General features: G+C 43.1%; 1 protein-coding gene across 8 annotated transcripts in view; it reads right to left on the bottom strand.

Annotated features, from left to right (window-relative positions):
• Nucleotides 1–4,691: 4,691 nt before the first annotated feature.
• The window catches only part of WNK2 (WNK lysine deficient protein kinase 2), a 148,167-nt gene continuing 126,176 nt past the window's right edge, over nt 4,692–26,682 (bottom strand). For 5 of the 8 annotated variants that reach the window (XM_038772047.1, XM_038772049.1, XM_038772051.1 and 2 more), the window contains 3 exons: nt 21,321–21,365; nt 19,510–19,766; nt 8,355–10,541 (listed from right to left, as the gene is read on the bottom strand). In XM_038772047.1, the coding sequence (XP_038627975.1) occupies nt 10,242–10,541; nt 19,510–19,766; nt 21,321–21,365 (602 nt within the window). In that variant the 3' untranslated portion in view covers nt 8,355–10,241. Of the gene's footprint in view, nt 4,929–8,354; nt 10,542–19,509; nt 19,767–21,320; nt 21,366–26,682 lie in introns of those variants that run through there. The other 3 variants (XM_038772055.1, XM_038772050.1, XM_038772052.1) reach the window with 3 other exon arrangements.

The raw sequence follows: 26,682 nt of genomic DNA, 5'->3' as shown, positions 1-26,682 counted from the left end.
GGATGAAGAGAGAAGATGTGTAAGGCAGGGTGAACCGTAGACATAATACATTCATGTATTCAATGGTAGTTATTGAGCACTTACTGTGTGCAGAGCACTGTACTACGTGCTTGGGAGAGTACAATATCTGCCCTCAGGGAGTTAACTATTCAGTGGAAGGGACACTTAAAGTAAGTTACAGATAAGAGGACATCATATACTGTATGTATATAAGTGCTCTGGCTGTGAATAAGTACACGACCTGGAGGTGCTAATGTGGGACTTGAACCTCCTCCCGGAAGTTTGCCCTGATTCATTTTTCTTCTTCCAGCCTACATCCTCCCAACTCCCAACTCAGCACTTTGCACTCACAACCTCCTGTTGCACTGTCATACATATCGACTTACATACTCTTCTATTCAAGCACATCTTCTTCCTCTCAGTAATTTTTGATGCGACTGTAGGCCCCGTTAGATTGTAAGCTCCTTGTGGGCAGGGATAATGTCTCCTATATGAATTGTGCTCTTTCAAGTGCTTAGTACAGTGCTCTGTACACTCTTCCAAGTGCTTAGTACAGTACTCTGTACACAATAGCTGCTCAATAAACATTTCTGATTAACTGATTGAAGGTGAAAGATGCCCAGGTCCCAGACATGTGAGGACCATTAGTTTTTCTTCACCTACAAACTCAGTCATATTGTTTTCTCTCAAGTGCTTAGTACAATGAAGCAGTATGACTTAGAGGAAAGAGCACAGGCCTGGGAATCAGAAGCCCTGGGTTCTAATCCTGACTGTGTCATCTGTCTGCTGTGCGACCCTGGGAAAATCACTTAACTTCTCTGTGCCTCAGTTGCCTCATCTGTAAAATGGGGATTAAGACTGTGAGCCCCATGTGGGCTGATTACCAACCTAATTACCTTGTATCTACCCAAGCACTTACAACAATGTTTGACATAGTAAGTACTGAACAAATACCATAGTTATTATTACAGTGTTCTGCACACTAAGTGCTCGATAATCAATCAATGGTATTTGATAATCATAGAAGCACTTGGCTGTCTGGGACTGCTCCCTCCTAGAAATCATATTGCCAGCCAATCTGGAGACCAGTTATTCCTTGATCCATGTTACTGAATCAGGCAGAACCAGCATCTTCTGCCAAGGGACTAACTGCTTACTCTAGAAAAGCATTTCCTACCCAGAAGTGGAAGTAAACCAGAATAGCCCAGAATAGCTGAACAGAATAGCTCTCTCTCTCTCTCTCTCTCTCTCTCTCTCTCTCTCTCTCTCTCTCTCTCTCTCTCTCCTCTCTCTCTCTCTCTCTCTCTCTCTCTTCCCCCCCACCCCCCCACCCCGAACCAAGTTACCTGGAATCGTTCTCCAGGATGGTCTGGAGACTGGGCTGCCCATCACTAGCATGTGTGCCAAGGAGCAGACTTGACCACAATGCAGCTCCCACCTAAGGCTTGAACATCAGGTGTGCCAAGCAGCCAGTTGGCTACCAGCAGCACTGTGGGCTCCTGCAGCTTGCTGGCCTGGCTCCCAGGGAGGTGAGTGGGGAGGGCAGATGTGAGGGTGGGAGCAGCTCTAGAGTGGGGATGGAGGGAAAATGAGCCCATGTTCCTGCTGCTTCAGCTATTTGGGTAGGCAGGATGCAGCCCATGGCCCGGCCCAGAAGCTGTGGGGTTCCCATCATCCTCATCCGGATGTTGGGTGAGCCAGATTCTTGCCATTGTAGTTTTAAATGCTTTGCTTACTCAGGTTTTGGCCTGCACAGGGCCTGGTCTTATTGTAAAGACCTGGCAATTAAAGGTGCAGCAGCAGCTTCAAATGTTTTGACCACATCATCCCTCTTTCCCATATGAATTGATCATTATTTTCACCCCTGATTCCACTTGCCTAGAGGCTGGAGGGTCATCCCCGAGCGACCAAACACAAGTAAAGCCAATTTTTGCCACAATCTCTTCATGTTGGTTAAAGGGAAAACCATAAAATGGTTATTTTAATGCTTCCTCTGCCAGGACCAAGGTCATTTCAATATAAATCTTTGAAGGGATTATAGAGCCTGGAAGATTCTCCAAGTATTGGCTCTCTGGAGCTCATTCTTTCCCTGATATTTTTTTAAAATAGAGACTTGAAAACTGATCTAACATAGAAATTACAGCTAGGGCTGCAAAATCAATTCATGGACAAGGGACCACATTAGGCCAAGAACTTACTTTTCTTGGGTCTGTGCTTTATGAAACCCATTCGACTTTAGGATCCTGTGTGAAACTTGCCTGACCTCCCACAACAGATTTATATGAATCCATCTAAATCTGAAGTTTGATGGGGGGAGGGGGTGGGAGCAGAAAGGATATTCACTGTCATATTTATTGGCTGCTTACTGTGTGCAGAGCATTGTACTAAGCTCTTGGGAAAGCACAATACAAAAATAAAGTGACATCCCCTGCCCACAACAGCTCACACCTTCCAATCACTGTGTGCATTTCCTCTCACTGTACGGGATAGAATCGTGGGGACTTCCATGTATCCAGGTGATTTAGAATCCATAGGTGCAATTTCCCTTGATTACTTGGACATTTCAGTTGGACGGTAGCTTCCTTGCCTTGAAAATACTTGGATAATTAAGGTCATGGGGATTTCTAGTTTATGCTTTTCAGTGGGGCCGGAGGTGTTAGCTTTTAAGGATCTCTCCAGGTGAGTTAATACTGCGAAATGAAACCCATTGGAGATGGTTAGCCAAAATAGGATTTCAGATCGAGACCTAATCCGTGTTCCCCAGCTGGTTTTTATCAGGTCCATTAAGGAGCCATGTTTTAAATTTCTTGTCATATCCTACCTTCGAGATCACAAGGAAGCAGGGACTTACACAGGAGAAAGAAGAAATTGAGTGGGGACGTGGATGGTATTCAAACTGGATTATGCAGGGGTAGCTTGTTGTCCTACCCTTGGCCTGGAATGCCCTCCCTCCAAACATCCGCCAAGCTAGCTCTCTTCCTCCCTTCAAAGCCCTACTGAGAGTTCACCTCCTCCAGGAGGCCTTCCCAGACTGAGCCCCCTCCTTCCTCTCCCCCTACTCCCCCTCCCCATCCCGCCCACCTTACCTCCTTCCCCTCCCCACAGCACCTGTATATGTTTGTACATATTTATTACTCTATGTTACTTGTACATATTTATTCTATTTATTTCATTTGGTTTATATGTTTTGTTTTGTTGTCTGTCTTCCCCCTTCTAGACTGTGAGCCCATTCTTGGGTAGGGACCGTCTCTATGTGTTGCAAACTTGTACTTCCCAAGCGCTTAGTACAGTGCTCTGCACACAGTAAGCGCTCAATAAATACGATTGAATGAATGAATCACTTAGATGAACAATGAGGTGTTACAATCATTTCCCAACTTTTTCTTCTTCCTTTATAGATGAAATGGGACCCAGCCCCAGGGCCGGATTTAACCCTTCTGTTAATCAAGGGCTACTTACTTTTTTGAGGCCACCCACTAGAGGCCATTATCACCTAGAAAGAGGTGTTTCAGAGCCCATTATGTCACCCAGAGAGAGGTGTTTCACAGGAGGGTGAAGAGAAAGAGTCCCTGGAAATTAAATCGGACCATTCTGATTCTCCTCCCCTTCTGTCTTTAACCTGATTACTTCTACCCAACTGAGACCAAACAACAGCTTGTTTTCCCCAACTGCTCTGCCCAGTATGGCTGCAGAGAGCACAGTGACCTGAAGGCTGCTTTGATTCTGCAGTATCTATGTGTGTGGAGAAAATCCAAACCAAGAAAAACACCCCTTTCCCTTCCAGTCCCCACTTTTACCCTTGGAAAAAAAAATAGCAGCAGGAGCCAGAAGCTTCGTCCTTTAAGTCCCAGAGATTTTCCTCTAGTAGACCTAGGGGAAGCCTCTGTTCTCCTGGACCGGGTGGCTTAGGTGGGTGGGGTGCCCCATAATTTTCCTTCCTGGCAGAGAGTTCTGGGGGTCAGAATGCCCGCAAGTCGTATCTGTGTCCCTCTGCTGTTGCGAAGAACCCTCGGAGTGGAGCTGCTAAATTTCTCTGGAAAAAAGCCCCAAGGACAGCACTCTCCCTCCCTCCCTCCTCCTTGGAGGGTGAAGGCTGTGTGCCTCCATTTCTGTGGGATCTGCATACTGCACGGAGCCAACATATCCAGACCCGGGCCCTCAGGCTCCAGAAGGAGCAACCACCAGGCCAGCCCCTGGGAGCTGAGGATGATGGTCCTTCCCTGAGGATCCATAGTGGTGATGCTGCCCTGCATCCATGAAACACCACCTCCTCCACAGCACAGAGTCCATAGTCTCCAGTCCCAGATGCGCCCTGGAGTTGCTCCCGGAGCCTCCTTTACTAGGATAGGAAAAGTCTGGCCTGCCCACTATAGACGGAGCAGTGGAGGCAGGGGGCAGCACCAGGGCATCTGGAATCTTCAGTTTGCGCCACAGAACTATACCCCCTCCTTGTGAAGCCTGCCTGCCCTTTTCCCCCACCTCTTTCTTCTTCTGGGGTGTTCAGCAGGGCCTCTTCTTTAGCTCAAGACCCTGGTCTGCAGTCCTTAAAGCTTATGTATGAATCTGACTCTGCCCAGCTCTGGCCTAAAGCTCCATTGGTTTGGGGGGATAATTTGGCAGACCACCAGCTTGTCCGGGAAATTTCTCATTCCATGAACCATGAGTAAGAACAAAGATCTTTAGACACAAAGTCCTTTTCCCCCAAAATATTTTTAATTTTGCATAATGTTTGTCTCCAATAGTGAATAAAAAATGCTTAGAAAGTTGTTACAAACAGTGTAGAATGGACAAGCAGCAGGAGAGTGCCTCACACGCAGAAAGTTAAAAATATTTGCCATCTTCCCCGTCTGCCTTGGATCAAAAGAGACTTGGTGCTTGGATTAGAACTTCAGCTGGCCTGGGTCAGTCGGGCTTCTCATTTTCAGAATCTAGAAAACAAAACCGCCACAACAAATTACAGTCCTGATCATAGGGTTGCCATTGACTTTCTTTTGAGTGTGCCAATCTACCATGAGATCCCGAGGCTCCTGGCAGAAACATGAAAAACCAACAATTCACTGTGCTAATGGCTGACACCAAATTGCATTCATACCAAGGCTCCCATTGATAAGTCCCAGGTTTTGTGGACCACAAGAGAAACTTGGTTCATGGCCTGGGGACGGTCAGAAAAAAGGTTATTCCTAGCTCCCGAGACCACAAAACCACTAGAATAGGTATTTCTTGACTCTGAACATTCTCAGGGGCTCCAGACTGCTCAGTCTAATGGCCAGAAGAGGTGTCTGCCACACAGCCGGTGACCCTTACCACTTTTTCTACTTCTTCTCTTCCACCAGGCTTTTTATCCTCCTTATCCTTGGTTCCTCCAAGTTGAGATAGAGAAACCAGAGCAGGAAGAGAATTACTTTGTTCAATTCTCTGATCCCCAGCCACCTTGCTGTCACATTCTGAGGTAAGCCATAAGCCAGTGACCCGACAGTGCCACTGATAGCTCATTTACTGGAGCAGTAGAGACTCCCTCTCTAAGGGGATCTTATTCATTCTACTTCTACCAGGGCAACACCAGACCATCCCAGGAAACTAGTCATTCTACCCTATGCCAACAACAAAAATCACCCCAATTGCCTTTGGTAGCCCACTCATCTATGACACTCCTTCAACAACAGAAATCCAATGTCTTGAGAACAGCACCTCTCACATTTAGCAGGTTAAGAAGCACATGGAAGGTGGCCCCAACCTGATGACACAGTGGCAGGGGGAAGAGAAAAGTTGACCTGAACCACAACTTTCACTTTGTCTCCCATCAACTGGTTAAAACCCACTATTGCATATCCAATCAAAACCAAGGGAAAAGTCCTAGTGCAGGCACTTCTGAGTGCAAGCAACATCTCTTGGATCTAGGCCTTAGAGTATTACATCTCAGGTGGGCTTGCCAGCTTCTCATCAGCTATTGGGGATACTGCCATAAAAGAGTGGGGGTGGGGGGGTTGTAAGTCTCATTTATTCAGTGAAGACTGGTCTCATCCCAGGGCAATACCATAAACCTGTCTTGGGACAGTTCCCTTGGAGGACCAGAGAGCAAAATTGCACCAGGGGAATGAATGAAATGAGGCCTAATCAGAATCAGCCCAAGTCACTCCAAGAAGCCACAAAGGCAAGTCTACAGCAATCAGCCATCCGTAAGATAAAGGCTCTAACCAAGAACGTTTACACTCTTAGTGAGCCATATAAAGGAGGCTAAGCCTAGGGTCGCAGAGGTCCTAGTCCTCTGTGCTCTCACTAGAGCAGTTTGGAACTCTCTACCATAACCACTCCAGCCAAGCAACCTCACCAGGCATTTAACCAGCTGCCAAAGCCTGGTTCTCACCTACCATTACCTACTCTCATGATCGCTAACCCAGAAGTCATCTTAGGCAACTGACTTCAACGCCCTTTTTCCAGGACAATACCTTCTTTAAAGGGAGAACCTGGACTCACCAGGTACCAGCAGGCAGACACCAACCACTGCCCTGTACACCCAGTGATGGAGCAGGCCTACAAGACCCCCGATACCAAATTGATGTAGATTTTTGTTTTTTGAAAGAGAGGAGGGCAGACCATCTCAAAGTGGTCTTCTTGGAGGCCAGAGGGGGTTGGGGATGAGGACAAATGCACGCCTACCGATTGACTCTTCCCTGCGGCTTGCTGCTGCACTCGTGTTTCATGGACTGACTGGGTCTGTGCCGGATAAAGGACGGCCAAGGCTCTATTTTATTTGGAAAAAAATGCACAAAAGCTCCACAATTTTTAAATAAATTCAGCACCTGAAAAAGGAAACTGGAGGGCTCTGTACAGAAGAGACAAATTGGAGATTCAAAACTTTAAATAACTCTACTCATAGTGCATTTGGTAGGATGTAGGCAGACACACAAACCCTCCCTCCCACCTTCATGTGGCTGAGCTCCATTTCCAGCCTCAGGAGCTGACTGGTGACTGGCCAGAGCTGGAGAGAAAGGGGGTTCCTTCAGGAAGGGAGGATTGTCCCATTGTCCCCCTCAATTCTGACAATTGCTATTCCCTTGCTTCCCTGTCTGAGCTGATGGAAGTACTCAGAGTTACCAACTGGGAGTGAGGGCACGCTTGGAACTTCATGATCATAAGAATGATAATAACAATATTTGTGGCATTTTTAAGCACTTACTATGTGCCAGGCACTGTTCTAAGCGTTAGGGTGGATGGAAGCAAATCGGGTTGGACATAGTCCCTGTCTCACATGGGGCTCAGGCTCACAGTCTTAATCCCCATTTTACAGTTGAGGTAATAGGCACAGAGAAGTGAAGTCACTTGCCCAAGGTCACACAGCAGACATGGATTAGAACCCAGGTCCTTCTGAATCCCAGGCTTGTGCTCTTATCCACCAGATCACACTACTTTAGACTGTGAGCCTGTCTCTAGACTGTAAGCTCATTGTGGGCAGGTAATGTGTCTGTTTATTGTTGTAATGTATTTTCCTAAGCGCTTAGTACAGTGCTTTGCACACAGTAAGCACTCAACAAATACGATTGTTTGACTGACTCTGGCCTAGAATACCCACACTCTCCATATCTGGTAGACAATTACTCCCCCCTCCTTCAAAGCCTTATTGAAGGCACATTTCCGCCAAGGTTCCGTCCCTTACTAAGCCCTCCTTTCTTTTTCTCCCACTCCTTTCTGCATCACTTTGACTTGCTCCCCTTATTCATTCCCCCCTTCCCAGCTCCACAGCACTTGTGTACATATCTGTAATTTTATTTATTTAAATTAATGCCCGTCTCCCCCTCTAGACTGTAAGCTTGTTGTGGGCAGGGAATGTGCCTGTCATATTTTATATTGTACTCTTCCAAGCACTTAGTACAGTGCTCTGCACACAGTAAGCACTCAGTAAATATGACTCACTGACTTACTGGCTGCATCTCTAATCCTCACCAGCAACTTCATCAGCAGCAATGAAAACACTATAAAGGGGAAAATATTTTTTTAGGGATGGATGCTTTATGTCCGTCTTACTGGAATCTATGATTCCTTGGTGTTCTAAAATGAACAGAACAACACCAACAGCTTCAACTCTCTGAGAGAGAGAGCAGGAGAGCTATATAGGTGCGTGTGTGTTTGTGTGTATATACGCATACACACACATAAATATAGCTGCAGTTGTTCTGGGTGCTAATATATATGTGTAATATACATTATAATTATATATATTTTTTTTGAAAGAAAAAGAACTGGGAGTTGAGAATGTTTAAAGAAAAATAACCTCTAGTCCTTCCACCCCTCTAAAGGGTTAAGCTGGCCTAAGATTTAGGTGGGGTAGGAGAAAGAAAAAGATTTTTTTCACGCTGTTTTCAAGCACAAAATGTTTATTTTTCTCCTTAATAAATACAATCTCTTGGAATCTCGAGCCACTGCTTCACTGTATAAGGACAGAACAGGCAATCGTGACTCAACCATAGGATCATGAAAGCTAAAGGAGAAATGGTGTGAAAACATTTTTTTTCCCATGTTGGCTCATGAAGCATACAGACATGAATCTAAAAACAAATAAATTAAAGTTACATGTCACAGAGAACAGAAATCTCTTGCTACAGTACTTTGCACAGGCAGAAGACTCTGCATAATTATCACTATAAAAGTCAATTCTCTCTGAATTGATGGAATATTATATTCAAAGGGTACAAACGAAATAATTTAGACAGTTGTAATAATGCTCTAAAGTACAATAGAACTATACAATTCACATGTTGGCAGCCCAAGACATTCTGCCTTCCAGAAGGGAGTATAAAACATTGTCGCAGTAAGAGATTAAGAACAATGTGCCTTCGTGACTGACCTTGTAATATTTCTTAATCCTGTGCCCACAAAGTTTCCCAGGTAGTGCTGCTCTTAGTTAAAATGAAACTTACCAAAAGCAAACAAATCAAGCTTTAATGTTTACCTGGTGGTTTTTAGAGTGGAAGGTGAGAAGGCGTCTAGGTGCCCTAAGATGGATCAAAAGCAACTTCCAAATGAGAGAGAAGAAGAGAGACAATGAAGGGTGTCCATACTCTGTATGGCGCCCTTGGATTTAAAAGGAAGAAAAGCCCAGCCAAATCACCTAGTCATACTGTTCTGAACTGAGGGGTTGATTGGTCAGCAAGGAAAGCAGAAGTGCCATTTGAAATTCCCTTTCTACATCAATACTGTTGGCCCTGTAGAAACAGAGAAGTATGCACATGTGCCATGCAAGTGCTCAGAGCAATCCAGAGGGACCGCCTTCTCTCAGGGGGCCTCTGGTTGGACTCTTACCTATGAAACACATGTAGACTCAAAAATCAAACTGGGATTATGGACATCCTTTGGTTAAAGCGTAATGAGTTTTGTCCCACTGGGAAATCAAAGGTAACTGTTCTTGTTCAGCCCTGGTCTTGTTACTGTCAATAAATTGTCACCTGCGTTACCAAGAGACCACATCCCAGAAAAGACTCACACGGTGCACTGTGGCTCTCTGTCCTTCTATACACACAATCTCTTTCATACCTCTTGTATATGCTCCTAGGAAAAAGCATTTTATTCACTTAGATCTTATTCATAATGTAAACCCAAGAATTTTTTTAATGTTAAGCATTTTTTTTTTTGCATTTGCCACTCTTAAAATGTTCAAGTTAACCATTGATGGAGATAAAAAAGCATTTACAGCAAAAAATGGAACGCAAAGGAGATTCTAAATAATTTCAGCTTCAAATGTGTAAATCATCAATCCCTTTGCAACTTAAAAATTAAGGCGAGACATTTTAAACTTGCAAGCTGACTATAAATCAAACACACCTTTCAAATATATATTTTTTACATCTCTTTCCAGTGGTGAACTGAAAAGCTTGAATTCAAGGCACTGAACTTCTGCAAGGTGAATACAATATTCTAAATCATCAATTCAAGTACATTAAATTTTTTTGTTTAAAGACTGCAAGTGTCAAACACTAGAACGCAAGTTGAAGAATAAAGTGTCTTTAGCAATGAATTAAGCAAATATTGCCATAAACAAACTACCTTGTGACTCATCTCACAGTGATTGCTTGATGTAGTGTATGGCTATTAGGCCTGAACAAGAGGTGAGTAGAAGAACCGAACCTATTCAAAAACATAAAATCTTCAGGCTCAAATACTTGTTTTAAATTTTTTTTTAAATTTTTGATTTATTAACAGAGGGCGGACCAAAGATATGTGATTCTCAAGTTGTGGCTGGATGTGGGTTAGTTGCCAGCAGGCTTCTGCAGAGACGCTGGAAACATCTGCAAGCCTGCTTGGCCCTTGTTCTGGTCTCGTCCAATCCTAGGCTGGCTCACATAGCCCTGCCACTGGGGGCCAAACCCAGGTGCTGGGAACACACTTCCGAATTGACAAAGAGGCATCACATAAGGTGTTACTAGACCAGAGAAGGTAGTACCTGGCATAGGCACTGGCTGGGCTGGTGACACTCCGGGAGTTAATACCGTTGACCTAGTCGCTGGAACAAAATGCTTTTCCCCCACATTTATTCTGCCTGATTTAACCTACAAAACACAAATCCACACAAAGAGATTATTCTCAGGTTTGCCTGTCGCCGGTGGGGGGGGGGAGCAACTTATTTATGTCTCCTAGGGACATTCATAGGATAAGGCATGGTCCTGGGAAACAAAGGACCTGGGTTCTGACCCCAGCTCCACCACTTGCCTGCTGTGTGACCTTGGTAAGCGCTCAATAAATACGATTGATTGATTGATTGATTGATTAACTTCTCTGGGCCTCGGTATCTTCCTCTGTAGAATGGGGAGTCAATGCCTGTTCTCCTTGTCACTTAGACCATAAGCCTCATGTGGGACAGGGACAGTGTCTGATCTGATTAATTGTATCTACCCTGGTGCTTAGTACATAGTAAGCACTTAACAAATCCCATTATTACCCCTTACAGAAGTGTGTGGTATCAAGAACACCATTATTCTATTGTACTTGGAGCCCACTGCTCTCTAGTGGTTTACCTGCTGGCTGGCAGGATCTGATGATAAATAACATGATGTCCTTCCACCCTAACCCCATGTAGCTCTTTTTGCCACTGTAAAAGTCATTCCAGGCTGATGGCTCATTGGAAAACTCACCCTGACAAGCTTTTGGAAGCCTTACCTGGCCTCCCTCTCCCTTGAATTGCCCAGAGAGGAGAGGACAGGACTCTCATTCTCTGGCCTGGGCAAACAATGCAGTTACAAAGGTGTCAGCTGCCAACTGCACTGCAGGACAACTTGTAACTTAAACCTGCCCAACCCTGGCACAAAAATTCTGAGAGTTGAAAACTAAACTGAACACCAGGAGAAGAACCTAATGGCCCAAATGCCCACAGAAGGAATTATATGTATATATATAAAATATGATATGTATTTCATATTGAGAATGTTTGTCATTTCTAGAGTGTCTCAACTTCCCTCAACTGTCCTAGTATGTATCCTTGGTTTTAAAATGAATAATGGTGAGCACGGCAAGGGGAAGAAAACAACCAGTCCTGCCCTGTAGGGGTCAAGTGGAGTGCTTCACTTCACCGGGCTTGCCCTAAACTGGAGACTCACTGGCTTAGTGGGAACTCAGAGCTTGACTGGCCGATGAAAAGAGCCCAACAGCGGCTGGGGTTAAGCGGCCTCAACCGCACACAGTGTTTCTCTCATTTTGGGCTCAGATGCAGGGACTCCACCAGGCTCAAAATCGGTAAAATTTACTGTGGCCTCCAGGCCACACAACCAACCAGAGATCCTGTTCAAAGGTGGATAGCAAGTGTCCTCTAGGCATGGAGGTAGAAACCGATGGCATGCACCTGAGCAAATACATGGGCTGTTTTTCTGGATTCTAGACTGTGAGCCCACTGTTCGGTAGGGACTGTCTCTATATGTTGCCAAATTGTACTTCCCAAGTGCTTAGTACAGTGCTCTGCACACAGTAAGCACTCAATAAATACAATTGAATGAATGAATTCACACACTCACACACACACATGCACATGAATACAAATGAGGCTAGGAGGGGGAACCAAGAATGGAATACACCTGAGCAAATACATGGGCTGTTTTTCTGGATTCTCTCTCTCACTCTCTCTCACACACACACACACACACACACGAAAACAAATGAGGGTAGGAGGGGGAACCAAGGCCATTAGGCTTTGAGCAAGAAACAGCCCGGAATGAAGCCAGCAGCCTGCTTCTGGGCAATGCAACTCTGTGAGGCACTTGAGCTATAGTACACAATACAAGCTTCTAGGCGACAAGAGACTTAACGCTACCTTCCTGTTACAGCTATTGAGGCAGTTGAGGTCTGTACAGTGCCAGCTGTGTCATTAGCAAGGTATTTAAGCTATTCCACCCATTCAAAAGGAGCCGAGGCAGTATGGTCCCTCTGTATTGGCTCCTTCTATTCTTTCATTTTTAACCACAACGACAAGGAACACGTCAAGATGTACTAGAATACTAACAGGAGCTTAAAACGGAAAACCCACTCAAGGTCACAGTTACTCCTAATCCTTCCATTCTTCTCTCATAAGGCAGTTTCTCCCTTCTGATCACCTTGGTTGCCCTTCTCTAGATCTATTACATCCATCCTGAAATAGTGGCAGAAAGTTCCACATGTTCCATGGTTTTATATAATGGTATAATTTTACCCTTTGCTTGTTTTCCCTTTGATTTTTTTGGGTACTACTGCACGACACAGATCTTTTTCCTGAGTTGCGATAATCAGGCATTATTAATTAGGATTTTTTTTTTCCGAGGCATTGTCTTGTACTGGCTCACAGTGATGCTCACCTGCCAGTATTCTGGCCAACTCACTCAGATTTATGAGGTCTTCTTGCCATCCGAATGGCACATCACTCTTGCCATTGGATCCTTAGCTCACACCTTCCCTCTTCTTGTAACTCCCTCCCCCTTCATATCTGATTGATGACCACTTTCTCCACCTCCAAAGACCTATGGGCAGGGAATGTGCCTGTTTATTGCTTATTGTTTATTACAGAGAAGCAGTGTGGCTCAATGGAAAGAGCACGGGCTTGGGAGTCAGAGGTCATGGGTTCAAATCCTGGCTCTGCCAATTGTCAGCTATGTGACTTTGGACAAGTCACTTCACTTCTCTGTGCCTCAGTTTCCTTATCTATAAAATGGGAATGAAGACTAGTGAGCCCCACATGGGACAACCTGATCACCCTGTATCCCCTCCCCCCGTGCTTAGAACAGAGCTTTGCACATAGTAAGCGCCTAACAAATGCCATTATTATTATTATTATTATTGTTGCTACATTGTTCTCTGCGAAGCGTTTAGTGTGGCGCTTTGTATAAGTGCTCAATAAATATGATTGAATGAATGAATCACATTACTAAAATCACATCTCTTCCAGGAAGCCTTCCCTGACAATTTCTCAGCTCTCCCTATCTTCCCTCCCTTCTTCATCTGTGTACTTCATCCCATACACGCCAAGCACTTAGGTATTCAAATGCCTCCCCCTCCCTGCAAAGCACTTATGTACATAGCCTTATACTTTGTTGCTTCTCCTATATGCAATTTACCTTAATGTTTATTTTCCCCATTAGACTGTAAACTCCTTGAGGGCAGGGATCATGTCTACTTTATTGCATTCTCCCAAGTGTTTGGTACAGTGCTCTGCACACAGTAAGTGTTCAATAAATTCCTTTGATTGACTGACTGTCAGTGCTGAGCCTGGGGAGAGGGGGGTGCTGCTATTTACATATTAATACTACTACTTACTACTACTAATAATAATAGTGTTTATTAAGTGCTTACTATATGCCAAGCACTTTACTAAGCACTGAGATAGATCTAAGATAATCAGGCCCCACATGGGGCTCACAGTCCCCATAGGAGAGAAAACAGATACTGAATCCCCATTTTGTATATGATGGAACTGAGGCACACAGAGGTTAAGTGGCTTCCCCAAGGTCACACAGCAGGCAAGTGGTGGAGCTGGGATTAGAACCCAGGTCCTCTGATTCTCAGGCCCATGCTCTTTCCACTGGGCCATTTTGCTTCTGCTACGTTTTTCCTACCTGGAAAATGCTCATTCATCCTTATTCTGTTTCCCACCTTTTAGGCCAGCTTTTTATCCTTACGAGAGCATTCCTTCCAATCCCATTTTTTTATTTTTTAGCTTTTCAATTGAACCTGGTCAAAGACCTTTGGAAATCTAATTTGATATGTGTATTGGCTCCATCCTCTACTCACATGCTTGTTGACCCCTTTAGATATCTATAGCAAATTAGAAATGGGACATCTTACTCCTTCTAGAAACTATGTTATCTTTCCCAGTGTTCAAAGATCCTAAACTTATCAATTCTCCTTATTTCATCTGTGTTAAATTGGCAATGCACCGGACCCTTCTAGGTTCTGTGGCTGTTTGTAACAAGAGGTTACACACTCTTGTCAGGAGTCCTGCAACTTCCCCCTTGAGTTTCTTCAGTACTCTCTGGTGGATGCCAACTGGTCCCACAGATTTGTTTTCACCTATTTTATCTTGGGTCACCATAATTTGATCCAGTTCCTCTGACCTGTCTGCTTCAAAAGAGAGTTTGCTTGTAAGAATATCTTTGCCATTTTCCTCAGTAAATCCATCAATCAATTATATTTACTGAGTGCTTACTGTGTGCAGAGCACTGTAGTAAGTGCTCAGGAGAGTACAGCATAACAGAGCTGGTAGACATGTTCCCTACCCACAATGAGCTTACAGTCTAAGACTGACCTGAACTCACTGAGCCTTTTGTCCCTTTAATCTTTGTGCATCTTTTACTCCACAATGGTCAAGTGCCTTCAGTGATCTCCTAGTGGGCTTCCCGCTTTCAATATATTTGAAGAATCTTTTGCTATTAGATTCAATTGAAAGCAGCAGACACTTGCAGCTGGTCACCCACTCAGCTAAAATCAAGAAAGCCTCCTTCAGGTTCTTACAGGGCAGCAGATGGCAAGCCAAACAGCTGCTCTTTGTCCCAGGAGGTCATTCAGGAAGCTGTGATGAGTTGTAGTGATAACCTTGTAACAGTTCATGCTGCCTCACACACCTAATCAAAATGCAAATAAATTTGAGGCAAGGCAGGATAATCCAATAATAACTTCCTAAGTAGAGCTTGGAGGAGGGCAACATAAGAAGTGACTGATTTAAACCTCAAATCTACTAGTTCTGAAGAAACCTTCTCCAATACAATTTGAAGCTAACCCTGAGAACCTTAATGAAGTGGATGTTCATCCACTTTGTTGAATGCATTCTTTATGTTTATTGAAGCAGAAATCAATACTGTTAAAGCAGAAATCAACACTTGAACTCTCATGCTAACGTAAAATCTGTTGGCCACAGATCTTACGTCAGCATGAGAGTTCTTCAAGTTTTGATTTCTACTGCCTGACCCTTTTGGGTCTCACTGAGCTGCTAAGAAACTCCACCTGGAGTTACTCTCAGCCCAGCATTCATTTGTTTTTTGAACCACATCCAAGAGGGTTGAGGGAAAATGGGGACCAATGGTTCTTAAGGTCTGCCTTGGAAAAGGAATGTGGTTGAAGGAATTTCTCTCTCTTTCATGCTACCCACCATTGCAGAACTGGTCTGGGCAATAAAACCACTGTTAGCTTGCACATCTGTTTCCCCAAGAGCAGATACCTGACATGCTATAGGGGACTTCCAGATTGACTGGCTGATATTCAGGATCACAGAAGTGCAAACATTTCACTTGATGGACTATTCTTAATAGCTTTCTGCCACAATAATCTGGTTAAATGCCATGGACACCCTCTCGATACTTTTCTTTCCAAGTGACCCTCCTTTTATAGTCCCATCTAGTGTTTCTTGACCTTTCCACCATCCCCAGGCTATTACTCACTACAGGGTCTTCCATTGCTCATCGTACAACTGCTGGTTTGGAGGAAAACCACATGAGCCCCTAAAGGATCCACCTCAGGTAATAATCAGCGCTTAGAACAGTGCTTTGCACATAGTAAGCGCTTAATAAATGCCATTAAAAAATGCACTAGTTGAGCAGGAACTGTGAGAACCATGACTAGACGGCTAATCAACAAAGTAACAGCCCAGCGCTGAAACATTAATCATCTGGGTACTTATGATTCAGACCAGATTTCATAGGTCTCAAATCACCTTCACTTTATGAATGCCAGTCAAGGAAGGCAAAATTACACTTTTTAATTTATATAGAATTTTTTGTGTGAGTAGGCATTGTTGTTCCGATTCTCAATAAAACCAGAAATATTTCCATGTACTGTCAGAGGTCCTGGGTTCCAATTCCAGCTCTGTCACATGCCTACTGTATGACCTGGGGCAAGTCAATTCACTGGGGCAAGTCAATTCACTTCCTTGTGCCTCAGTTACCTCCTCTGTAAAATGGGTATTCAATACCTGCTCTCCCTCTTAGACTGTGAGCCCTGTGTGGGACGGGACTGGATCTGACCTGATTATGTTGTATCTTCCCCAGTGCTTAGAACAGTGCTTGACACAAAGTAAGTGCTTAAAAACATCACAATTATTACCAGAGGCATTACAGGCCTTCTTTATCATTCTAGACCTCTGAGAGCTGCTCTGAAGAGTTGATTTGCTGCAAAACTGCCACTGGAATCACTCAATGCCATGTCTAAGAGCTTCCAGAGGCAACCAGAGATCTTGACCTACATTATTCCCCAGCTGAGCTTATAGGATTGAAATGGATTTAAGGGGAGAATTTACGGGGGCAGAAAGACTGCAATGGCAAAGTCACTAGGGAACAGATCTTCTGATGAAAATTGAGCCCGGGTGCCAAGGATTTAGGGCCATAGGTATAGGGAAAATATTCATTTTCATGTCTCATTACAAAAGATCACCCTCAGGTCTTCTCATCAATTCTCTGTACTAGCTTTTAATGTGAACACTAAGTAAATAATTTACTGAGTTTTAAAAATTGAGCCATGGGGTATTATAGGGGTAACTAACTTTCTCCTTTCATCATTCACATTTAAGTTATCAATCTGTTATTCACATTTATTGAGCTCCTGTGCCAGAGTATGTTCTAAGTGCTAATGGGAGTGGAGTAGATGTAGGAGACATGACCACAAGGAGTTACAAATCAAATGGAAGAGACCAACACACAGTGATTTACAGAAGTGCTTAAATCATACAGAATGCATATTGATACATATCCAAGTGCAACATAAGTGGTTGTGAATGCAGAGGTTGCTGAGGTGGTGAAAAAGTGCTGAGGTGAGAGGATAGTTGGGGAGAAGAAAACTAATTGGGGAGAGTTTCATGGAGGATGCAGGATTATCAAAATGAATAGTTTGAAGATAATCCTTTGGGGTGAATTGCACTGCGTGAAGTACTTGAATGTTCTACTTGAGTGGGGTCCAGATATTATCTTTTAATGAAGCCATATGGAAACTATTATATGCAGGGGAAACTCAGAGGTTTACGTTGCATGTTTCTAGACTGTGAGCCCGTTGTTGGGTAGGGACTGTCTCTATATGTTGCCGACTTGTACTTCCCAAGCGCTTAGTACAGTGCTCTGCACACAGTAAGCGCTCAATAAATACGATTGAATGAATGTAGGCAGTGAACTGAAGCAGCTTTACTTTCCCTAAGACACACTGGAATTCCTTATCGTAAATGTATACTCTATTGAGAAAACTTGTCCCAAACATATCAGTCTCTATTTGCCCCTGGGACAGGTTTTAAGAGGATAAAGAAGAATACCTCTTGAATGCTGAGTTTACACTCAGTGTATACACTCATACTCACTCACACACACACACACACACACACACACACACACACACACACACACACACACACACACATCCTTACAACAGCTATAGAGATAATGAAGGGGGCATGTATTCCTCTTTATGGTATTTGTTAAGCACTAACTATGTGTCAGGCACTGTTCTAAGCACTGGGGTATATATAAGCCAAACAGATTGGATATATTCCTTGTCTCACATGGGGCTCACAGTTTTAATCCCCATTTTATAGATGAAGTAACTGAGGCACAGAGAAGAAGTGACTTTCCCAAAGTCACACAGCAGGCAAGTGGTGGAGCCAGGATTAGAAACCCAGGTCCTTCTGACTTCCAGGCCTGTGCTGCTTCCACTAGGGCACACTACTTCTCTCTATTCTTGTACCGATATTTAGTGGGTAAACTGAATTCCAGAGAGGTGCTACATAGAAATCCCAAGGTTAGTTAAATTGTTAAGCCATGGCCAGATCCCAGGTTCCTGAACATGCAGGCCATGGTGTTTCCCAGGGAAAGGAATTTAGTAGGGTAAGGATGTGATAAATATGTTTCCCCAAATTCCAGGATTTTCCATCACTAAGTTTATCTTGGACTTCTCCCTACTTGGGTTAGTCATTTCCTTTAAGGCCAAGAAGGTGGCTGCTTCCCTCTATCTGTAATTTACACCCAATAGATTGTAAACTCCTTGAAGGCAAGGATCATGTCAACTAACTCTTGTCCTCTCCCACATGCTTAGTACAGTTCTCTACACAGAGTAAGCACACAATAAATATTATTGATTGGTTGTGAATGAGAATTCTTTTAAAGTCAAAGGGGATGGTGGTATGAAACAGCAGAGACAGCAGGGTGAGGGGAGGTTGGACAGGGAGTCCAAATGGGGCACCATGGCCTGGGAGAAGTGAAAGGGGTCAAGAGATAGGCTGTCTCTGTAGGGGGAAAGGATGGTTTTGTGGAGATGGGGACTTTTGGAGAGAAGACAAGTTAGCAGGTCGTGTTCGTAGGCTGTGTTTCAGAGTTGATGAGGTTAGAGATGGTACAATGACTACAGATGATGAGATCCAGTATGTGACCAAACTAGTGAACATGTGAGTTGGGGTGGAGCAGGAAGTTGGCAGAGTTGAGGAATGAGAGGAGCGAAGGAAAGTGTTCCACTTCCAACTTTTGGAGTCAAGAACTGGCATATAACAGTGGTCACCAAATCTTTCCTCACTGACTGAGGGAGAAAGAAATCCAATACATTTTCAAGTTTAGGCAATATACTGATCAAGATAGCCTAACTGTCCCAGTCAATCAATGGAATTTATTGACCATCAATGGAATTTATTGAGCCCTCATTGTGCGTAGAGCACTGTACTAAGTACTTGGGAGAGTACAATGCAATAGAGTTGGTAAACACATTCCCTGCCCACAGTGAGCTGACTCCAACATGGATTGTCTTGTCTTTTCATGAACTTATAATAAATCATCTTTCACTGCTCTCAAAGGAAGTGACAAGCTACTGAGGTAGGCTAAGCAACACAAGTCTTAACCAGCATGCATTATTTGGGATTAAAGCCAATCTCTGCAGGCAAGATTACCTCCAAGAGACAAACAAAACCACATTCTTGCTCACTGAAAGGCTGTGTGGGGTATGCAGTGGGATGATACTGTTCCCCTAGCTCCATAAACCTTAGCATACTCTCCCATGGCCTTCAGATCCTTAGTTTAACTAATTCTCCAAAGCAGCGGCACTTACTCGACATGCTTCATTCTGGGTTTGGGTGAGGGTTGCTTTGGCCTCCATGTCTTGCTTCTTTTGGTTCTGTTTCAGTTGGTTTAGAGAAGGCTTCAGTTGCGTAGATCCCACTGTTTTGACTGTCCACTCGTCAACTAGCTTGTGTAGATCATCTGTGAACATCCCTTTCTTGTTGTTACTGTTATTCTCCTGCCCCTGGACTTTAATGGGTGTTGGGAGTGGCTCTGGGGCTGTGACAAGACTGTTGGTAGAAGATCCTAGAAAATTACACACAAAAGTGGGGGAGGGAGGAAAGAAAGGAGGGAGGGGGGAGGGTAAGTCACATAGTTAATTCAAAGGCCATTTTGCTGCTTGATATACATTTATTTTCTGATGATTGAAACAGTCTCATTCTGCTCTGGAGAACATCTTTGTTTCAAGAGTTGGTCTTAAGAAATAGGTCTACATTTTCATGTTTTGAGCTATGACAATTTGGCTCTCTTAGCTAGGGGGAAAAGGAAGAAATTTGAACAATTCCCCACCAAACTTTAACCACTTCTCCCTGGTAACAAGTTGAATCTGCTTTGTCCACAATAGGTGTTGAGGAGATCTTTAGCAAATTGATTATGTTCAGATAGTTTCTGGAATTCTGGTCTCAGTGCAATGGACTTTCAGAATCCAATAACACTGGCAGGAACATTCCTTCAGTGTTTTATATGGCATTTGTCAAGCACTGTTCTAAGTGTAGGTACAAGTTTATCAGGTTGGATACATTCCCTGTCCCACATGGGGCTCACAGTGTTTTCTTGGGAAAGATGAAATACAACTGACCAGATGCTTTGTATCCCAATAGGTCCACATTCCCTAGTGGTGTTGCACAACTCTGAACTTAATAAAGACTGTGAGGCAACAGTTTACCTTTTCTGGAGTATCAGCTATCACATGGGAATTTTTAAAGCATATTGGTCCAAAGGATTCATTTGCCAGTACTAACGAACCTGGCATTCTTCCACAAACTATTCAAAGTTTAATACATAAGTAAGTGGAAGGCCACTAACATTTTGGAGGAAAAATCAACACCTGTATATCTAGTGCATTGGAGATAAAAGAGAAACTGGACAAAGCCTAGGTAATTCCTTCCACATATTTGCTTGAAAGATAAATCAATGCAAGGATAGACACCTAAAGACCATCTCCTCAAGCAAACAGTTCAGAAATGTAATGTGCAATGAGTCTATTTTAGTGACTAGCAATTTACAAGCACAGACACAGATGTCTAGTTCTGTTAATATGAATATTTTAGCCCAGAACAATGTAGTGGGCCCAGTCAGCCATTATCCATTAAATCCTGGATAGCTCACATCTTGGGTAGGCATTCCTCTTTATTGCTTCTAGGCAACACTTTTTTCCTGCAATTGGGGGAAAGGAATCAATGAATTATCTGTAATTTGTGGATTTGGGAAAAAAATGTCCCTCTTATCAATGATATTACACATTCTGCAGCAGGAATGAGCGGGAAATGACCTAACATTAGGGCCAGCAGCAAAATGGGAGCTGTACTGAAGCTTGAGATATGGTTCAGGAACAAGCCCAACAGCTTGTTCTGATAAACACAGCAGAGAAGTCAGCTGGAATTGAAGCATGCAGGCAACCCAAATAATCCCAGGACATGCATTTGTTAAAAATAAAAATATGCCAACTCCTCATTAACATATAGCCTAGCCAGGAGAGGGTATCATGGGTGATCTCACAGGAACTAATACATTCTAGGCAAAAGAGAAAAACAGTCCATGCTATGAAGAAAATACAGAGAAACAAAACCAGATAGTTACTACTACTGTGCTCTTTGCCTAGGCATAGCCGTTTCAAGGTGGACCCTACAAGGTAAAATGATACAAGATACGCACAGTTAGGAGGGACAGTACATATCTGTCAGACAAGCTACTGTACTTTTAAGCAAGAGTTATCAATATGCAAGGAAGAGCAGACAAAAAGTCAGCAGTTCAGAGAAAAGAGAAAAAAAAGCCTCAATTAACTGGGCAGCCAACACCTATGTTAAGAGCACAGGTTAACCAAAACTTTATTGACCGTTTCTGTGTGCCAAGAGTAAGATTCAAAAGCTTCAAGTCTGATTAGAGATATACATTTCAAAAATCTCCTTGGCTTTCACACACAGGATTTTGATTCCTACTCCAGTTAGGCAGGAAAACCGTATTCAATTAGTGACAATGGATTACAAGACCTAATTAAGCCAGAAGGATACAATTTAAAAGTTTGGTTTCACAAGTTCAAAAAGATACATTGTTCTGCAGGTTTCAGGCCAATTTTAAATGTTGCCTAATATGTGAGGATTTTTAAAAGCCTTCAGTATTTTGCATTTGTAAAGTGTAAGGCACAGAAGCATTTGGGAGGAGCTCATCCATGTTGAAAGCAGCAGAAGTTGAGGGGTGGGTGTGGGGAGTTGGGGCTTAACAGTGAGAGCAAAAAGTTCTGTTGCACAAGAGGAATCATTCAAATGAATGGAGAAGTTAAAGATGACAGGCTGACTTGAGCAGATAGGAATTTTCTGATCCTTCTGGACTTGCTATCCTCCATCTGTACCCTACGAACAGAGGTTTCTGGATTAGTTTCCAAGTTTAGGAAAATTATGTGAAATCAAACCAAGGCTAGTCTCAGGGTAGAACTGCTACTTTTTATGTGCGTGGACTCCACAGACCAAGGAGAAATGCACATATAAATTCCTATCATGACCAGGGTGGAAAAGAGGGAAAAGGACAAATTCATTCAAAGTGACTTTCTCCAAGGTCACTCAGCAAGGTAGAACAAATCCCGGAATTGAACCCAAGCCTTCTGACTCCCAGGCCATATGGCTCTTGGAAAATAAACATTTTAGGTTTACAGTCATCTCCTAAACAAAGGTCTGCCTGGGAATAAGGGAGATCAATTGTCGCTGCTTAATTTGTCCTGGGAGGGATGTCAGGAGTCTATAAGCCTTTGCTAGCCTAAGAAATGGCTGAGGTCAGGAGTGGGGTGTTGGAAGGAAGAGGGGAAGGATATTGCAGAAGACGAGAAGGAGATGGAAGACTGAACTCTCCTGGCATTAAGCACCCTTGTCCCTGCTGCCCTAGGGCTACAGGTGATCAGGCTCTCGCCCAGGTACTTTCATTCATTCAATCGTATTTATTGAGCACTTACTGTGTGCAGAGCACTGTACTAAGCACTTGGGAAGTACAAGTTGGCAACATATAGAGACGGTCCCTACCCAACAATGGGCTCACAGTCTAGAAGGGGGGAATGTACCAATGTACCAAGGTACCAATGTTGAGCCCTAAAAAGCCCACACAAATTAAGCCCTATCCCACAGGACTGTACATGCCCTCTCTCAACTGTCCCACCAATCCTGCTAGTTTCCTTTTCTATACTGCTCTGATATCAGGGTGGCTTCGTTTGTAATGGATACATACGGAAAGAAAGCACCTGTCATGCCCATATAGAGGACTGGGGAGCAAGTATGTATGGGAGGATGGGGAAGAAGATGGGTTTCCCTTTCTCTCATGTCTGGAGATCCTTCTGAGGGCTGCCCAGGCTTCTAGAGGTGTTAACACAAGACCGATGTGGGATTTCAATCAGAATGCCTAGACCATAGAGCTCTATGTGCTTAGTACAATGCTCTGCACACAGTCAGTACTCAATAAACACCACTGACTGATTGATTTACTTGGAGATTCTCCTTGAGTTCAAGAATCACAGGGCTGAAAGGATCTTAAGAATTCCTCTGCCTCAGCCTTTTAGGCCAAGGAATGCCTAAAACCCTTAGGGCATTTGAGAGTCTATTCATTTGCGTACTAATAACAATAGTAATTATGGTATCTGTTAAGCACTTACTATGTGCCAGGCACTGTACTAGGCACTGGAGTGGATATGAGCAAACAGATTGGACACAGTCCCTGTCCCACATGGGGCTCACAGTCTCAATCCCCATTTTACAGATGAGGTAACTGAGGCAGACAGAAGCAAAGTGACTTGCCCAAGATCACATGGCAGACAAGTGGCGGAGTCGGTATTAGAACCCATGACCTTCTGAACCCAGGCCCGTGCTGTATCCACTATGGCATGCTGCTTCCCTAGCGATCTTCAGGGATGGATCAATCAATTAATCAATCAATGGTATTTATTGAGCTCTAACTGTGGGCAGAGCACTGTACTAAGTGCATGAGAGAGTACAATATATCAGAGTTGATAGACATGTTCCCTGCCCACAGTGAGCTTACCACCTAGAAGCCTGTAAGGATGGACAGAGGACGGACATTCCACGGCCTTTTTTGGTAGCCTGTCCCAGTGTTTAATCAACCTGACACAAAGCCTGGGATACTCATCCTTTTGCTCTTTGGGGTAAGGCTGACCTTGCTATAGGGACAAATGCTTTTCCAGTGATTTGTTTTAACAGAATCACTTAAACTAAGTTCCAATCCCCACTTCAGAATTAAGAAATGTATTTTTAACCACGTGCCCTGTTTAAATGAACAGGGTAGGAAGGGACACATTTCTTGATGTTATTTCAGAAAGCCTCAGCAGGAACTAGGAACAGAGCATACCCTACCTACTAATTTCAATCTTTTGGTCATCTCTATTTCAGCCTAATTAATTGTACACAAAACACACATACGTACACAGAAGAATCTGAAACGTTGCTGATCTTGGTAGCCTAAATTTGACTGTGAAGAGTCTGGTAAGCAATATAAATGCCATTTTTCAGTGTGTAGTAGATGCACACAAATAACAAACATATTCTCACAAAAATGCAATTATTTTTGGAATCACTTTCTCACTCCAAGAATTAAAGCTAAATTTATAAAACATATACCCTATTGGAATGGTGCCAAATTTGTCTCATTTGCAGTGCTTATTAATGGTGGAATTTCACAGGCCCTAATCATGGTTTTTGTTGGCAAATAGAGGAAAGCTTGGCATAGAGACATGAAATCCACTCTTTTTCATCTCCTTATTAAGCAAAGGTGCTATGCACTTCTCATGAGGGATAGAGAGACCTGAAAACAGTGACAGAGTCTGTGAGAGGGCTGAGGTTGCAAACCAGAACACAGATGATGTATATATTCTATGTGGCAAGGATTTCATCTAATTAGCTACAAAAACACTTGACAATCATTTTCAAGTACAAAAGATGAGACATCCACATTACCATAAGCAACCACGAAGAGGTAGACTAGGTAGTAAAACCAACACACTAGGAGAGAAAAAAAATACAAGAAAGACCTTGTGGTGCAGAGACAAACAAAAATACAGTTTAACTTTGAACGTACTATTGAATGAATGAACCTAGACTCCCAAAATGTTCTCACAACAACTCTGCATTTAAGCTGTGATTCCATCCCTACTCTTCCAGTATCATTAACTTACACTTTTAATATATGTCAAAACCCAGCATTAATAATAATAATAATAATAATGTTGGTATTTGTTAAGCACTTACTATGTGCCAAGCACTGTTCTAAGCGCTGAATCCCAGCCTGTTCCATGTGAACTGTAAAATCAAAGGTGCCTCAGAAAGGGGTTGCTATGCTGTGCTGCTTCCATTTCATTTAATATTTACAACAGTGCAGAACAAAATACTCAATCAATAACATCAAACCTATATATCCCCTCAATTTAAGGCTTCCATAAAGCTCCCGTATTTCACATTTGGAAAACAGAAGTGCTCAGGCCATGCAAGCAACAGAACTTGTGCCTGTTCCTCCCTCATTAATAATGCTGGAAAATGAACTCTCCTACGGAGGATGAAGTAATTATTGTGAGACCTTCTCTACTATTTGGGCTATAAATCTTAGAGTCTAGGTCCCAGATAATCTATCTCTCTGTTCAATTTAAAACACATTAGTAAATCAAAAAACAAAACAAAAACAGACCCATCCCACCCACTAAACAAACGGGCATTTTTCTCCCTAACTCTCAAAAGACACTTCCGAATTCTGAACCAGAGTTTTACAAAGAGCAGAAATGTTCAAAAGTGTCAGATGCGGCTGGGCGTTTTCTATTAGACACCATGCTTTCACTTCCTTCTCTGCCAGGAAAATAAAGAGGGAAAGTTTCCCACGGGAGGCTCAGTGCATCTTCTATTCTAGCACCAGCAGAGGGAGTGCCAGTTGATATTTTCAAAGCTGAGCTTTTAGCAGTGATGCTGCGTGTGTGCGATCACTTTAACCTCCCTAATAAGGGCTCATTTCCATTCCCTCCGGGAGATAGCCAGTATCCTCCAAACAGTGCAGAACACTTAATGAAATCTCTTTTCTATAAGCTTTAGCCAATAGAGCCAATTAGTTCAGATGCAGTAGGCCCTCACCAGGAAACAGTATTTCCGTCACCAGGAAACGAAGGTAAGTGAATGATTTAGTCAACAAAATGGTACTAAGAATCATTAAAAAAAAGATAGAAATTTCTCACTAATCCCCCCCCCGCCAGTAAAGAACACACAAAACAGTGAGGGGCTGAGTAGTGACAGACTGCTTTGGAACATCTGACTACCCCCAAAATCCCAATAGTCCTGGATTTCAGCTCTTCAGTTTTAAATATCTCAATTTTGGGTACTCTATTCCCAATCAAGCTATCTGAATGACTATTTTCCCCCGTGTGCAGAAAGTCGTGCATACTTCTTTTCAGAAGCAGGGGAAATACAAAAGAATAAGGAGTTGAGACTGGCAGTTAGCCAAGGAAGGATTTGAAAGATGGAGGGAAAGAAAAAAATCCAAAGGAAAGAGAATGAGAACTGGAAAAGGGAGTTGGATGGCTATTAAAAAAAAAACTTTATACAATAACAAAAGATATTATGTGACAGTCAATTTGTAATAGGTAGAAAAACTAGAAACTAAATTAATTCAGAAAAGCAAGATACAGAAATAATAAAAGTTGAAAATCAAATAGTAGTCACCTAGAAAATGTAATTGATCAACTTGGAATGAGCTTTGGCTACCAGGAGCTGATATTATTCCTGATGCAGGTAAAGTCCCATTAAAAAGAAGGAATTGCTATAATGACTATTTTCCCTTCACACTCCAAGTGACCGCCCTTTTCTATAATATCTCTAAACAACAAAATATTTTTTGTCAAATTTCAAGGTTCATTTTACAGTAATGGACTCTATAATACATTCAACTTAGAGGAAATCAGAAGGGAATTTGA

The sequence above is a fragment of the Tachyglossus aculeatus genome, chromosome X1 (assembly GCF_015852505.1).
Source record: "Tachyglossus aculeatus isolate mTacAcu1 chromosome X1, mTacAcu1.pri, whole genome shotgun sequence".
NCBI classification, from domain to species: Eukaryota; Metazoa; Chordata; class Mammalia; order Monotremata; family Tachyglossidae; genus Tachyglossus; species Tachyglossus aculeatus.
This window is presented reverse-complemented; position numbering and strand designations above follow the sequence as displayed.